The 16,178-nt window shown below is 47.2% G+C and overlaps 1 protein-coding gene across 2 annotated transcripts in view; it reads right to left on the bottom strand.

Annotated features, from left to right (window-relative positions):
- Gmpr (guanosine monophosphate reductase) overlaps positions 1-4,211 on the bottom strand; it is a 37,431-nt gene extending 33,220 nt beyond the window's left edge. The window contains exon 1 of one of the 2 annotated variants that reach the window (XM_005329136.5): positions 3,953-4,211. In XM_005329136.5, coding sequence (XP_005329193.1) covers positions 3,953-4,039 — 87 coding nt within the window. In that variant the 5' untranslated portion in view covers positions 4,040-4,211. Of the gene's footprint in view, positions 1-3,433; positions 3,643-3,952 lie in introns of those variants that run through there. The other variant, XM_078020576.1, reaches the window with a different exon arrangement.
- Between the last annotated feature and the right edge of the window lie 11,967 nt (positions 4,212-16,178).

Here is a 16,178-nt window from a genome sequence, read left to right as displayed (position 1 = left end):
TCAGTGACACCTATGGGCCAGGAAGGTCACAGTAGAGTGGGCATCCAGCCCACAACCCTGTCCCTTCTCAAGTCCTTATGTGCACGTGTAGACACCTCTGCAGGTGAAGTTTTGTGCACATGCACACATTGTCACTCAGCCACTCTGGGTGGGAGGGACACACCCCTGCAGCGGTTGGTCCTTGGGAAAGCACACCTGGGAGGGGTGGCCCATGCAGGCCTGGGGACAAGCTCATATCATCTGGGGAGGGATACCAGGAGTCTGAGAACTTGGAGCCCAGCCCTAGAAGGAACCATAGAGCCCACAGGCCCTGCCCAGTGAGGAGAGTCATCAGAGGACAAGAAGGGACCAGGGCAGGAGACACTTTTCCAAAATCTAGGGATGATAGTGAGATAAGCTGTTCTTTCATTAGCTAGACTGTTCATTACCTGTCTCTCCTGAGCACAGGGGGCTTGTCTTTCATCTTTGTAGGCCTAGTGACCTGACAGACATAAAATAATGAATGTCTCCCTTCACTTCCAGTCTTCTAGAATAGGGTACAGTTCAGGGCTAAGAGTGATCCTGTGGTTCGGCCCCAGCCTTTTGCAAGACAGTACTTGGTGATCCCAGCCCAGTCCTCTGGATGTGAGCCCTCAGGCCTCAGAGACCCTCGCACGGCTGCCACATCACCAGCCAGCACAGGTTCCACAAATAGAAAGGGTATCAGCAGCAACCATGTGCACAGCCGAATCCTTTTAGGATGATTTCTGAGAACATGTCCAGGCCACCCTAAACGTCATAAATCAGAACCTTTGTGTTGGAGCCTTCTAATTCTACGGAGGATGTTGCAGGCTGAATTGTGTCTCCCCCAAAAGAGGTTGATGTCCTAACCTCCAGGACCTGTATCTGTGACCTGACTCTGGTCAAGTTAGAATGAGGTAACTTAGCGAGGTCCCTAGTCTAGTATGACTGATGTTCTTACAAACAGGGAAATTTGGACCTGGGCACATGACACTTATTGTAGAGATGAGGTGAGGGCAGAGGTTGGCATGATGTATTTGCATGCCAAGGAATGCCCAAAGCTGCCAGTCAAACACACAAGAAGGTGAGGAGAGGACGGAACTCACTCTCCCTCTGAGCCCTTGATCGCCTTGGTCTGGGACCTCTAGCCTCCCCAACCAGGAGACAATAAATTTTTGTTTATTTAGTCACCCAGTTTATGGTATTTGGGTGCAAAAGCCCCCAGGAAACCAATACCAAGGTAACAGGGACAGAGCTTAGACCCAAACCCTCTCCCAACCCAGTGCCTCTCACTGCCCTGGGCCAACCAGTGACAGAAGGTAATAGCTTCTCACTGGACTGCTGGTGACACTTACCACTGAGTTTTAAGCAGAAGGAATGTCAGTGGCATCTTCTCCACCTGAGGGTAAAGGGGTGATTTTCTGTACAAACTCTCTTCAACGCCACACTTTCAAAGTTAGGGTTGCATTTGATTGTTTAATTTTTTTCTTACTGAACTCAAAGACCAGGGTTGATGTCGAAGCCAGGAATGGGTCCCAAGGAAGAAAATACTCTGGAGTCACAGGATGTGAACTCCCCAGTGTACCAGGAAAGGGCAAAGACTTGACTTAACAAAGTCATCCCCTTTGAAAAGATTATCCAAAAGTCCCCACATAAACCTATGGCACTTCCTTCTCTGAACCAAAGCTGGACGGCCAACAGATGACTGTCTAGCTGTAGCACCTACATGAAGGCCACCTGTGTCACCTCTACCTGTCCTGTTGCTTCTGAGAGCTGACCCCAAATCATCGTGAGCCTTGGGCAGGAGTACTGAACTTCTAAGCGGGAGATCACGTTCCCTCTCTGCTTCCTGCTCATTCCCTGATGATCCATTTGGGACCTCATTCTTAGCAAAACTGCCCCAGTGATCAAACTGGGTGACTGACAAAATACTCTTTTCCCAGCCAGATACTGTTTCCAGGTAGGTTTTCTCTCTGGGATCCCCTCAAACCTGCTCTCTGCTCAAAATCCTTCATCTGCTATTTAGTTTCAAATTTGTATACAGTATTACTTCCACCAGGGTGCACACATTGTAAGCTTCTGATTGTGCAATTAAAGTTTGTATCTGGCACATGAAACTTCAGGCATCAACCAGCAAATTGAGAATCACTAAGAGGGAATTAGAAAGGCCTAATTAAATCCCTCAACACCACTCAGGCAAGTAAAGTCAGACCATGGGGAATGGCCAGCCATGCAGCAAACTCATGCCCCAGGAAGCTAAACCATTAGAAGAACCAATCAGAAAGGCAACACCAGTTAACTGCAGCTTCCGGGCAGGTAGCTGGCAAATTCCTACAAAGTTGGAGACGTGGAAAACAGTCCTGAAGGGCACCGACCTCTCACTATAGGTGCCACTGTATATTAATAGCAGCAATCAGTCCAAATTACAAAACCAAGGGTGGCATGCCATATTGTATTGTTCCCTGGAAGAATTCATTCCGTTATGTAAATTTGGAAATGCTTTACCTTCTTAAAAATATTTTTCTGGTTAGAGAACACATTTATCCTTGTTTTGAAGGTATTTTTCTTAGAAATAATTTCTCTTCTAAATTAATTTGGAATACTTAAAGAATACTGCAGGTTGCTAAATCATTACTCCGCCCAGAATGCCCACTTTTATCTTGTCTGGCCTCAGGTACTGCCTACAGCTCCTACTTCCAGAGGCCCAGGGCTGTTTTCCAAACTTTATTTTTGCTCCAAGAGTTTGCCCACTTCTTTCGTGCCTTTGAAAAGAACAAGATGAAGGACAGGCACAGAGGCATCTAATCTGGGGTGATAAGGGTCCGTCAGTCCTCCCCCACCGCTTCCTGTCCTGTCCTGGCTCCAGCCGGCCAATGCTGCCACTTGGGGAAAGTGACTTGATGAACTGTGAGAGGCTGTCCAGATCCCAACAAGCCCTCAGCTGGCAGCACCCCTCACTGCAGTCAGGCCTGGGCTCTGGAGTGGAGTTCTTCTCCGAGGGGATTTATTTATGGTCTTGTTTGCGGAGCTGGTGAAACGAAGCTGGGCACGCTGGCTCAGCGTCCTCCACTTTACCCTTTCGGACCCAGCCTTCCAGACCCTGTGGTTTCCCGTTTCTCAGCTCCCAGAAGACAGGCAAAGTCAAGGTCCCTGGCCCATAACTACTCCTGTGGACTCTGCCTTCCCCTCAAACTACTTTGTCCTTCAGGGTCTGACCTCCCTTTTCCCCAGTCCCTGGCTATGTCCAGGCCTGACTCCACCTGCTCCTGGAAGCTTTGATCTCATTAAGGCAAAACAAGCAAACGGCTCCAGGCTTCCAGTTCGCCCTACCACCCTCAACCCAGCGCTTTCTGCTTCTCGCTGGGGCTGGGCTAGGACTACGGCGCGGCGCCACCAAGAACCGGTCCCCAAGCTCCGCTCCCGGCAAGGCCACCTTAACTCGGAAAGTCAACCGTGAACTTGCTTCCGGGGGCTCCCGGTTTTCAGCTCTGTTAAAGTCCACCAAGCAGCAGCAGCAGCAGTTCTCGGCACGGCACGCGGAGACGCTGCCAAAAATCGCAAGGATCCGCGGTTGTTTTGCTCTGGCTTTCCACCCGGCTCCACCGTTTCCTTTTCCCCGGGAGTGCGCCTCCCTACCCCCACTCTAGGTCTACTGGCCACTTGATCTTTGCTCCTCTGAGGTCCAGTTTCAGTGTAAACTTCCCCTTGCCCATCCAACCGGACTGATTTAGAATTTTAGGCCCGAACCGGGCCCCATTCTCCCTGTCCTTACAGACAGCTCCAGTCCTGGCAGGGCGCCGACTGGCCCTCCTCTTTCCCGGGGGAAAGGTGGGCAGCACCCAGCCTCCGACCCAGAAAAGCAGGATGACCCATTGCCACCCTTCCCCTACCTCCCCCGCGGCACCCAGAAAACAAATTCTCAGCCCCGGGTCAGGTTTCAAATGGACCCCACCTCGGATCGGCTCTTGAGGCTGCTTCGCTTAGGTCGGAGCAGGACATCCTTGAAGTCGAGCTTGAGGTCCGCATCTATGCGAGGCATGGTGCCGGCGCGGCAAGGCGGCCGGCTCCTTCCTGCGGCGGAGGTGGCGACAGTGCCACGGCCTGCGAGGGCCAAGGGTGGCGCGGGGCGCGTGCGTGGCACGGTCGCCGGGGCTGCTGTGCCGCGGCCCGGGCTCCCGCGGGCCCGCGCGCAAGCCGGCTCTCCAGCGCGCCCGCCCCGCGCTCCCGGCCGCGCTGGTTCGCCCCGCCCCGCGCCCGGTGGCCACGCCCCCGGAGCCAGGAGGCGGGTGGAGAGGCCAGGGGGCCGCGGACGTCTCCCACTTCCCCGGGCGTACAGTCCTGCTCATTGCTACCACGAAATTGTGCACCTGTGCACCATCTAGGCTATTACCGAGGATCCCCTTGGAGAGGAGACCTGGCGCATTACCGCCTTATTGAAGGGTAAAGGCCGATCCTTGAGAGGTTTGACTTCTCATTTCTCCAATTTCAAGTCCAGCGTGCGCCAAGCGCTGGCCTCTCACATGCCAAAGAGGGAGAGACCCTTGGGAGCGTGGACGGAAACACAGGAAACCAGGCCGGGCCCGTGCGAGCCTGAGGTCCAGGGTTCCATCACTGTGGAGTGGGGTCAGATATCAGTTTAACAGCGCTGGGTGGTTTGGGCCATTTTTGGATACCTTTTAGATTTCAGGGGGCTTTTGCTGATTTTTATTTAAAACAACAACAGCGAGGTCTATAATCAGCGCAGATCCTGGGATTTGAGGGACCTGAATCCTCTCCAGGGTTACCAGTGACTCGAGTTCATTTTTAGTCACTTGTTGAGCTTACTGAACCTCTGCTGTAGCTTGGAATGCGCTTAAGGACTTTGCCTGCACCTGCTCATCCACCCTCAAAACAGCCCATCCACCGGAGCTATTTTGCAGATAAGGAAACAGTGAAGTTCATGCAAATGAAATACCTTGTCCAAAGCCCCAGAAAAGTTAAATCTAAGTCTGTCTGTCCTGGAAACTTAGGTCAACCTTTTGCCACAACTGCTTTTTAACCCTGGGGACCTCTTTTCTGTGTGGATGGAAAACCCGGTTCCACCACTTTCTAGCTGGGTAACCTTGAGGGAGTTATTTTCTCTGGCTCATTGTCTCATAGGTTAAAGAAAAACTTAAAGCTACCCTCTCCCAGGTTTTTTTTTGTGAGAATTAAATTGTGTGTGTGTGTGTGTGTGTGTGTGTGTGTGTATGCAGAATGTATGTTCCATTGTAGTTGTTCAATAATAATGGTAATTATTTGGGGTCACATGTTACCTCATGTGCATTGTGTTTTAGGATCTCAGACTACATTGCTAACTGCACAAAGCCAGGAATCACTTTCCTTTTCTTTCCCTTCTCAAAAGGCTCTAACTGTTCTCAATGAACCCTGTGGCTGACCATAAAGACTTAGCACAATGTTCATTTTAACACAAAGGACTGCCAGTGACAAAAGTCTTCAGCCATTCCACTTGATGACATGATTATCTTTGCCTCACAGGAATTTTGAAAATTTTCATGGAAGGAAGTGAAAGTTATCAGAGAGCGGGAAGATAACCACAATTAGTCCAGCCAACAAATTATTTATGACCCACCCTTATCACATCGTTGAAAGCTGGCCAGATGTGACACTTACAAATAGTGGGGATCTCAGTTCCTTAATTAAAGACTAAATAAAAGTCAAATATCACCATGTCATATAGTAATATAATTACTATATGACATGGTAATTATTCTTCAAAAAGGGAAGAGAAACCAAGCTTATTAAGCATCAGCTTAGAGTGAAGAAGTGCAGAGGTGGTGGAGGGCTTTATCCTCAAGGGCACACACACACTGCCTTACGGGAAGAGCCTCCTTAGCTAGCCTGACCTCATCTCCAGGTAGTATCTCTTCTCTTGGTTTACTGCCCACCCCTCCTCTATTGGAAGAGACAGAAGTTCAGTTTACACACTCCATTCCCCCTCCTATTGAAATATTCCATCATAACTATATCTTCAGACGCAAAGTCATGTTCCTTGGTGAATCACTAGGAGTCCCTGATTCTCTCACACCAACAGAGACTCTACTATCCTGTGATCTGTGCCCCAAAGGCCCATGGGTTGAAGGCTTGGCACTGATAGGAGCAGGTGGAGCCTTAAGGAGGAGGAGCCTAGTGGCAGGAAGTTGTATCATAGGGAGCATGTCCTTGGAGGTCCCACCCCTTCCTCCTTGTTTCCTAACTACCATGAGGTGGGCATCTACTTCTGCCAGGTGCTCCATGATGTACAACCTCCACCAGAAGCCCAAAGGCAATGGGGCCAAACAACCATCGACTGAAACCTCTGAGTCTGTGAACTAAAACAAACCTTTCCTCCTTATACATTGATTACCCCAGGTATTTTGTTACAGCAATGGGAAGCTGACTAACAGAATCCTTTAGGCAGCCTTTACACTGTGTACAGATTTCAGCTCCTCATCTCACAAATAATAACAGTGATAATTTATATCGAAACAATGATTTTACGAAGAAATTTTGACTAGACGAAGCCATAAGATATATCCAGAATCCAACCTGAGAACATTATCTTTTTTTTTTTCTGAGAACATTATCCTAACTAAGGGTAGGGTGATTCCAAAAATTACATGAGAAGATAAACTCTAAAATGATGTGGGATAAATTCCACATGGTGACTGTTCTTTTATATATCCATGGATTCAGTTTGCTAATATTTTGTTAAGGATCTTTACATCTAAACACATGGGGTACATGAGTCTGTAGTTCTTATGTCTTTAGCAGGATTATGATGGCCTCATAAAATGAATTTGGAGTGGGGCGTGGTGGGGCACACCTGTAACACCAGCCGCTCAGGGGCGGAGGCATGAGGGTCACAAGATTGAGGCCAGCCTGAGCAACTTGGCAAGGCCCAAAAGACTTAGTGAGATCGTGTCTCAAATAAAAAGTAAAAAGGGGTGGGTGAAGGGGAAGTGAGAAATGAAAGATGGAGACCAGGCAGAGACACCCACGGGAGTTTATTTTTTCAGAGCTGACAAATAAAGGCCGTCTCTCTAGAGGAGAGAGAGGCAACACAGGCTTGAGTTCTGGGACTTTTATGGGGCAGCTCAGGAATCAGAGCCTGGCAGGTCCTAATGTGGGCAGTTAGGGGATGGGTTGGTAGGAGGGAGTGGTGAGCCTTTCTCAGAAAGGCCTTTGGGTGGGAAAGTGAAACTTTTTCCTTAAAATGGCCATCCAGATGCTAAGCCCCACCTTATAGTAGGGGATGTGACTCAGTGGTTAAGAGCACCTATGTTCAAACCCTTGTACTAAAAAATATAAGAATTGGGGAATGTTTCTTGATCTATTTTCTCAAAGAGCTTGTAAAGGATTGGGATTCGTTCTTTAAGTATTTCATAGGATTAATCAGTGATCTATAACTATGAAGGATAAGAAAATTGTTTTTTGATAGACAAATGTCTCAAAACCCTAAAATAATTATAATTGAATAGTAATTGAAATCCTTAAAATGATTCAAAGTCACAGTATTTAGTATAATGGGAATAAGAAAGATTTTGCTCATATTTAATGTTTTGTGGTGTTTTGCATTCTTGAGAAAATTTGTCCCATTAGATTAAGAAAACAATCTTTTAATACCTATTCAAAATGAGCTTTTGGGTACACCTGTCATCCTATTAACAGGGGTTCGCTTGATGCTTTGACTATATTCCTTGTGGCTTTGAAACTTACATATTTTTTTCCTTTTTCCCAATCTTCTTTTCCCTAAATTTCTCCCTGATCTTCTTTCCCTCCCTGATCTTTTCCTTGATCTTCTCCTTCCCGATCTCTCCTCCCTAACCTCATTTCTCTGAATCGCCTCTATAAAACCCCCCTGTTCGTGCTGATGGACAGAATCACAGCCTTTGGGACAGGGGTCCCCTGGGTTTCCCCTTTGCTAACAAAGCAATAAACCTTTTTCTCAAGACTTTGTCTTTGTTATTGGATTGATCCCAAGGACCAAGCTTTGGATTATAATCCCAGCAGCTCTAGAAGCTGAGGCAGGAGGATCACAAGTTTAAGGTCAACCTCAGCCATTTAGCCTGGCCCTGTCTCAAAATAATTTAAAAAAAAAAGGTCAGGGGATATGGCTCAGTGATGAAGCACCCCTGGGTTCAGTCTCCAGTGATAAAAAATGTTTGAGTGAGTGAGTTGAACATGAGGATAAGGTGAAATGTATTCAGGAACATCTTAAGAGAACATAAATTTCACTTAAAGTATTTATAAAAGCAAATAAATTATGCTGGAAAGTTCCCCTAGCTGGTGAGTCTGCTGTTTTGTCATGCATGATGATTGCTGGGAATCTGATGAAAACGCAAATGCTCCTTCAGAGGTGCTGGGTGGGGCCCAAGGCTTTTCATTTCTCACAAGTGTCTGGACGAAGCTGGTTCTGGGGACTGGCACTGAGGAACAGGGAGTTAGACTATTAGCATATTTCAAAAGGAAATCTTGTTCCTTGTATTTTTTTTTCAAAGCAGCTTAAAATACTTGAAAGTATTTAAGTTTGTAAATGTGACCTTGTGTTATCCAAAAGCCTTTTCAAGGCGTTTGCTACAATTTACTAAATAGAATTTTTAAGTAAAAAAAATTTCTAAGTGAATAGACAAGTTGTTTTTAAAAAAAAAACTTTTTAATTTGTTATATATGACAGCAGAATGCATTACAATCCATATTCACATGTAGAGCACAATTTTTCATGTCTCTGGTTGTACACAAAGTAGAGTCACACCATTGATGTCTTCCTACATGTACTCAGGGTAATGATGTCCATCTCATTCCACCATCTTTCCTACCCCCTGCCCCCTCCCATCTCCTCCCTCCCGTTTGCCCTAACAAGAGCTCATCTAATCCTCCCATGCCCCCCCACCACCACATTACAAATCAGCATCCTTAAATCAGAGAAAACATTTGGCATTTGCCTTTTTGCGGGGGACTGGCTTACTTCACTTAGCATTATATTCTCTAACTCCATTCCTTTACCGGCAAATGCCATGATTTTATTCTCTTTTAATACTGAATAATATTCCATTGTATCTATATACCACAGTTTCTTTATGTACTGAAGAGCATCTAAGTTGGTTCCACTATAAGGTCCTTGCTTAGCATCTGGATGGCCATCTTAAGTGACAGCCACCATTTAAAGGACAAAGTTTCACTTTTCAGCCCGAGGACCTTTCTGAGAGAGGCTCACCACTCCCTTATACCAACCCAATCCTTAGCCACCCACATTAGGACTTGCCCAGCTCTGATTTTTGAGCCTGCCCCATAAAAGTTCTGCAATCCAAGCCTGTGTTGCCGCTCTCTCCTGTAGAGAGATGGCCTTTATTTGTAGCTCTGACAGGTAAACTCTCATGTGTATCTCTGCCTGGTGTCCGTCTTTCATTTCTTGCTGACTCATCTCTCATTCCTCGCTTTCCCTCCATTTTAATGCCGAAACCCAGGATTGGGTTTCCCAGTGTGCCTGCTCCCCTCTTTGAGGGGCACTGAGTGTCCCCAGACCCAGATCCTGATTCAGTTGTGGGACCAGGCCCTTCATTCTGCCAAACGCCCTCTCTGCACCCACCACTGGACATTTCAGGTAAGACCCCTGTCTCGGCTGATCCCTACTGTCAGCTGAGACTATAGGTGGCCTTTTATTTAAATCTTGAGTTTTGAGCTCTCTCTCACCCCAGACTTAACCCCCCCCCCCGCAAACATATCCACTGTGCAATCATCAGACCTGGCCTCAATACCCTTTGGATAACGACTCTAAATGGCCACTTAATGGCACTCTAGATCCCAATATTATCAGGGATCTTTTCAACTATTGTGAGTGTTCAGGAAAATGGAAAGAGGTATCATAAGTTCAGGCCTTCTCCTCTCTCTAAGCCTCTCTCTGCAACTGTTGCTGTCCCACACAAGTCCTCTTAGCTCTCACCTCCCCTACTCAGAGGATGAGCCTCCACCATACCACAATTTTCTTCCTAATGAAGCTTCTGCAGCAACTGGCCCCCCAGCCCCTCCGCCCTTCTCTCCTCCTGCCACACGTTCATGGTCTGCTGCTGCCCAGCCTGCATCTCTGTGTCCTCTACTGCAGGTGGCTGGGTAGATGGTGTAATCCAGGTTTATGTCTTTTCTCTTTGTGGGATCCTTCACCATAGAAAAGCGGCTTGGGTCCTATACCTCAAGTCCCACCACATATACCAAAGAATTTCAATATCTGACTCGATCATATGATTTGATCTTGTCTAACACCCTCCTGCCCGAGGAGTACAGGCGAGTTTGGGAGCAAGCTAGAAATTATGCTGTTGAGGTACATCAGACTTCTCTTGCCCATTGGTTTGGCACTGAGGCGGTCCCTGATCAGGACCTGAATTGGAATTATAATTCACCTGGAGGAGTAGAAACCAATTTATGACTTGACTTATGGCAGGACTTAGAAAGGCAGCCCACAATGCTATCAATTATGCAAAGCTCCAGGAAATCTTCCAAGATAAGAGTGAAAACCCTTCAGCATTTTATATTACTAATTGTAATATACTTTATTACAATATACTAATCTGGACCCTGAGGCTCCAAATGGAAGACAACTACTAATGACCTACTTTTCTCCCAGAGTTTCCCTGATATTAAGGCCAAACTAAGGCACCTCCAGAGGGGGGTCCCTCACTCCCCAAGCTGAGGTTCTGGGAGTGGCCTTTAAGATGTATAATGGGAGAAGACCTGGAAGGAGTAATATCATGTGTGTCTCAAGTCACCGTTCGGCCTCAGCATCTGTCCCTGGTTCCACTGGCCCACTGAAGAGTCCATTAGGACTGCCCGAACCCTGTTTTAAATGTGGTCAGACGGGTCACTGCGTTTATACATGTCCCAAACCTCGTAAGCCTCCGGGCCCTGGTCCTAATGGCCATCAGGAAGGACACTGGGCTGTTGACTGTCCCCAAGCCCATAGTGGCCCCCTGGCCCTCCAGCCCTTCTTGTTCCCTTTTCCAACTCTTAGGACTGGCTGCAGGGGACTGATGAGGCCCAGGCCTCCATCACCTGACCACTACCGTCCTCCACGGGAGCCCAGGGTCACTGCGCATTTCAGTTAGGTCTGTCTCCTTCCTCCTGGACACTGGGGCTACATACTCACTCCTCAAGGAGTCTGGGGGCCTATTATTTCTATGACCTCTATTGTCGGGGTATGCTAGGAGCCACAGCAAAAGTATTATGATACATGGCACCTTTGGTTTAGGTGACTGCCAGCTAGCCATTGAGATGATATGATTATGTTAAGATTTACATTCATATGGAAATTGGACTCCTGCTGTTCACCTCGCCTGCTAGGGACTCATGTTATGGGACTCCCGGAGAGTTCCCATTGGTTGGGGAAGGATAGTAGGAGGGAATTTCCGGGGGAGGTCTGGGTCCCCAGTTCCGGTAGACGCACACACGTGTGTGGACCAGCTTGCTAGCCGGGCGCACACGGGGCACTGGCGGCCTTTTTAAAATAAAACTTTGTTTTCTGCTTGAGCGGCTTGTGATTCTGTGCCCAGCCGGGTTGCGGCAATTGGCGGCCCGGACGGGGAACGCCCAAAGCTTAGAGGTGAGTAATATTGCTCGCCCCTGAGGAAAGGCGACAGAATGGGTATTCTTGTTTTGATTTATTTTGTTTTTATTTCAAGCTCCCTAGCCTTACAATTTCCTCAGGCGAACTGGGAAAAATGGTTGGCTCAAGGTTTGAAGTTATTCAGCCCTGAGAAAGAGGAAATTGATATAACCATTCTCCTCTCCGTTTTTGTTTCATTCTCTTTTGGCTTTGTTCTATCCTATCTTATTGGGTTGCGTTACCTTTATAGTAGATTAGAATCTAGTAAAAAACAAACCAAAAGACTGTTAAGTAAATTGTTAGAGGTCCAGGCTATGGTAGAAAACGTGTTAGGTCAAGCAAAAGAGAAAGTCTCTCAAGCTAGTCAGACAGAGGAAGATTTGAAGAAAGCAAGCTCAGGGGAAGAACAGCCATCAGATAGGGAGGCTGCTACTAACTCTGTTCTATCACCAGAGGGTGTAATTCAACCAACAGCTCCACCTGCAGCTGAGTGGCCCTCAATTTCCATAGTTGATGGACAGAATCCTGAGGCAGGACCCCAAAAGTTAGCATGCCCTGTACTTGAGCGGGCAGAAGGGGAATGAGTTTACCGTGCTTTAGATTTCAAAATAATAAAGCAATTAAAGGAAGCTGTAACAACCTACGGTCTGCAGGCACCCTTTACAATAAGTATGGTTGAATTTATTATCAACTTGGACTTGACACCAGCAGATTGGGCTAGCATGTGTCGGTCTGTGCTAAATGGAGGACAATATTTACTATGGAAAGTTGCCAATGAGGAATTTTGCATGGAGACAGCTAGGCAAAATGCAGCAGCTGGTTACCCTCAAAGAAATATAGAAATGTTATTAGGGAAGGGACCTTATAAGGGTCAGAGACAGCAAATTGAATATGACCCTGGCGTATATACACAGATTGCTGTAGATGCAATTAGGGCATGGAAAACTTTGCAGGGTCAAGGAGATTTACAAGGTCAACTATCTAAGGTAATACAAGGAACTAATGAACCCTACGCTGAATTTGTAGATAGGCTTATTCAGACAGCCTCTAGGATATTTGGAAATACAGACCAGGCAATGCCATTTATAAAACAACTGGCTTATGACCAAGCAAATCGTTGCTGTAGAGAGGTCATTAGACCATGGAAACATGAAGATTTAAACACATATATTAAATTATGTAGAGACATTAACGAACAAGGGCAAGTCTTAGCAGCAGTACAATAGGCTTTAGATGCCAGGCCAAAAACATGCTATAATTGTGATCAAACAGGACATTTTAAAAGGAATTGCCCTATAGGAGGAGGGTTTAACAAAGCTAGGTATCAAAGGAATAGAATCCCGGGTATTTGCCCACAATGCCATAGAGGGAGACGTTGGGCTAATGAATGCCGTTCTCAAACCACCATAGAGGATATTCCATTATCAAAAAATGGACAAGGACCAAGTGTCTACCCATGATATCATGGAGAAAGGTATCAGGCTCCATTGCCAAAAAATGGATTGGAGGGCCCAATGCCCCGGGGCCCCAAACCACAAATATACGGGGCAGTGGAGGAACCCAGCAGCACCATCAAGGTAGTGCCCAGGACGCATTATCCATTAAATCCCTCATCAGACAAACTAGAGGGAGCGCAGGGTTGGACATCTGTGCCTCTGCCAGAGCAGTATTAACTCCAGAGATGGGAGTTCAAATCATTCCCACAGGAGTAAAAGGACCTCTTCCCCAAGGAACAGTAGGCTTATTATTAGGATGCAGTTCTTCTACACTAAAAGGACTTATGATAAGTCCTGGGGTAATTGATCCCAATTATGAGGGTGAAATAAAAATTATAGCTAGTTCTCCAAGAGGTATATCAGTAATTTCATCAGGATATAGAATAGCACAGTTATTAATAATACCCAGCCTACATGATAAATTTTCCAGTTGTAATGTAGAAAGAGGTTCCAAGGGATTAGGCTCCACAGGTGTAAATTGGGCTATGCTGTCTTTAAATTTAGATTCTCGCCCAATGCTAAAATTAAATATTCAAAGACATGACTTTAATGGGCTGCTGGACACAGGTGCTGACCTCAGCATCATATCTCGTCAAGAATGGCCAAAGCATTGGCCATTACAACAAGCCACTCAAACACTTCGAGGCCTAGGAGTGGCAACAAATCCCCATAGAAGTGCTATGGTATTAGATTGGAGGGATCCTGAAGGATGTGAAGGAACTATACAGCCCTATGTATTGGACCATCTTCCCATAAATTTATGGGGACGAGATGTCCTGGATCAATTAGGATTGACATTAACAAATAACATCAATCCTAACGCGCCCACTACTAGGGCTAAACAAGGCTTTAGGAAAGAAAAAAGATTAAGAGAACAAGAACAAGGTATGACAGCACCAATTCAAATAGATCAAGAAATAAATAAACATGGATTGGGTTTTCAAAAAGGGCCACTGAGACAATCAAAATTACTTGGAAATCAGAAAGACCAGTATGGGTTCCTCAGTGGCCCTTAACTAAAGAAAAGATACAAGTAGCCCATGACCTGGTCAAACAGCAATTAGCGAAAGGACATATACAACCTTCCGTATCTCCCCGTACGGGCCACCAATTGCCGCAACCCGGCTGGGCACAGAATCACAAGCCACTCAAGCAGAAAACAAAGTTTTATTTTAAAAAGGCTGCCAGTGCCCCGTGTGCGCCCGGCTAGCAAGCTGGTCCACACACGTGTGTGCGTCTACCGGAAGCGGGGACCCGGACCTCCCCCGGAAATTCCCTCTTACTATCCTTCCCCAACCAATGGGAACTCTCTGGGAGTCCCGTAACATGAGTCCCGTAGCAGGTGAGGTGAACAGCAGGAGTCCAATTTCCATATGAATGTAAATCTTAACATAATCATATCATCTCAATGGCTAGCTGGCAGTCACCTAAACCAAAGGTGCCATGTATCATAATACTTTTGCTGTGGCTCCTAGCAGGGGTAGAGGGTGAACCTTACCAACCATTACAGACACCTAGCCTTGTTTGCACTTTTGGCTGTCTAATCTTTACCCACTCCTTTTTGGTCATTCCATGGTGTCCTGTTCCCCTTATGAGAAGGGACATCCTCACAAAGTTGGGGGCTACGCTTTCCTTCTCCCCTCCTATACGCTTCCACCCAGACTCACCTGGCCCTCTGCTGATCCTCACCCTGACCTTAGAACCAACTCCTCTACCGTCTGCCAGTGCCTTCCCTTTACCCGCTTTTGGACCCAACTGTCTGGGATGCTTCAAGTCCTTCTATCACCTCACACCAGGAGCCCATTCATATCCTCCTCAAAGACCCCTCCATTTCATGGTCCAATCACAACACCTGCTGTCCCTTCTTGCTGCTGCTGTCCCTCTCTTTCTGTGGAGCAGCCTTGACCACATTCTCCCATCCGCTGTGCTCTCCCCTCCCGGGATTTGAGCTGCTTCGGGACCCAGGCCTGAGGGCCCAGGACAATGACCACACACCTTCTTCCATCCCCCAGTGTTCTCCTTCTCCATCCACTCACCAGCCTCATTTGGGTAAGTGACTTCCACCCTTCCCCTCCCTTCCTCGTCCTAGAGATGGCAGGGACAAGTCTCCTCTCTAGAGACAAAAGTTACCTTAGATCTTGGCCCAGCACCAAGATTCTCAATGTCCCCCTCCCTTCCCCTTGGCGAGTTCACTCCGGGTCTTGGTTCTCAGCTCCTCAGCGGAGCTCACAAAAGCCCAACCTGGCCACCAAGACTCTCTACCAGCAAAGCCAGAGACTAGGGAAGAAGCGGGTGATGACACCCTTTTCTCCGTCCCAGAACGGCTCCGGGGCCAGTGAATTGGGTGGTCATGAGCCCCTTTCACTGCTGTCCCCCCTGTCACTCTGGTTTGGCCTAGCACCAGGGGACACCTCCCTCTAGCCACTCCAGCACTCTAACTGGCTGTAGGGAGCTCCCAATTCAGAATCCCATCTGACTCACCTCTCGGCTGCCCCCTTGCCCACTCAGCCCCACTCCATTTGGATCCTGACTAATTCAACTTTCCACTCAGTCATGGCCCTTCCGTGACTTGGACAATGGCCCCCTAATGGCACATTTGATCCCAATATTTCATGGAATCTTCATAACTTTTGCAAGCCCTCGGGAAAATGGAAGGAAACCTCTTACGTGCAGGCTTTCTCCTTTCTCTGCTCCAAGCCTTCCTTTGGCTCCTCTTGTTTCCTCGCCCAGCTTCTACTTGACATGAAAGCTCTGGATTCCTCCAGAGACCCTACTTCTAGACAAACAAGGGACCCTGAACCCTCCTCCCTTTTTCTATTGGCAGAGTACTTTGCAAATCTCTGGGCAGCAAACTCTCTGACCAAAGACACACTGAAGCTGACATTGAAATACAAAGGACAGACTCAGCAGGCTTGACAAGAGGCCTAAGACTATGAAAAAAAAAGTCTCATTTTAGCTTTTCCCTTGACTACAACACAGAAGAATGGCTTCAAAACTATCTCTTCATCTCCCTGATCTCACAGGCCCATTTCACCTTTCAGTGGCTGGAAAGCAGGGATTTGCTCTAG

This window comes from Ictidomys tridecemlineatus, chromosome 8, assembly GCF_052094955.1.
Source record: "Ictidomys tridecemlineatus isolate mIctTri1 chromosome 8, mIctTri1.hap1, whole genome shotgun sequence".
NCBI lineage: Eukaryota > Metazoa > Chordata > Mammalia > Rodentia > Sciuridae > Ictidomys > Ictidomys tridecemlineatus.
Note: the sequence above shows the minus strand (reverse complement) of the source record. Positions and strands in the feature narration are given on the sequence as shown.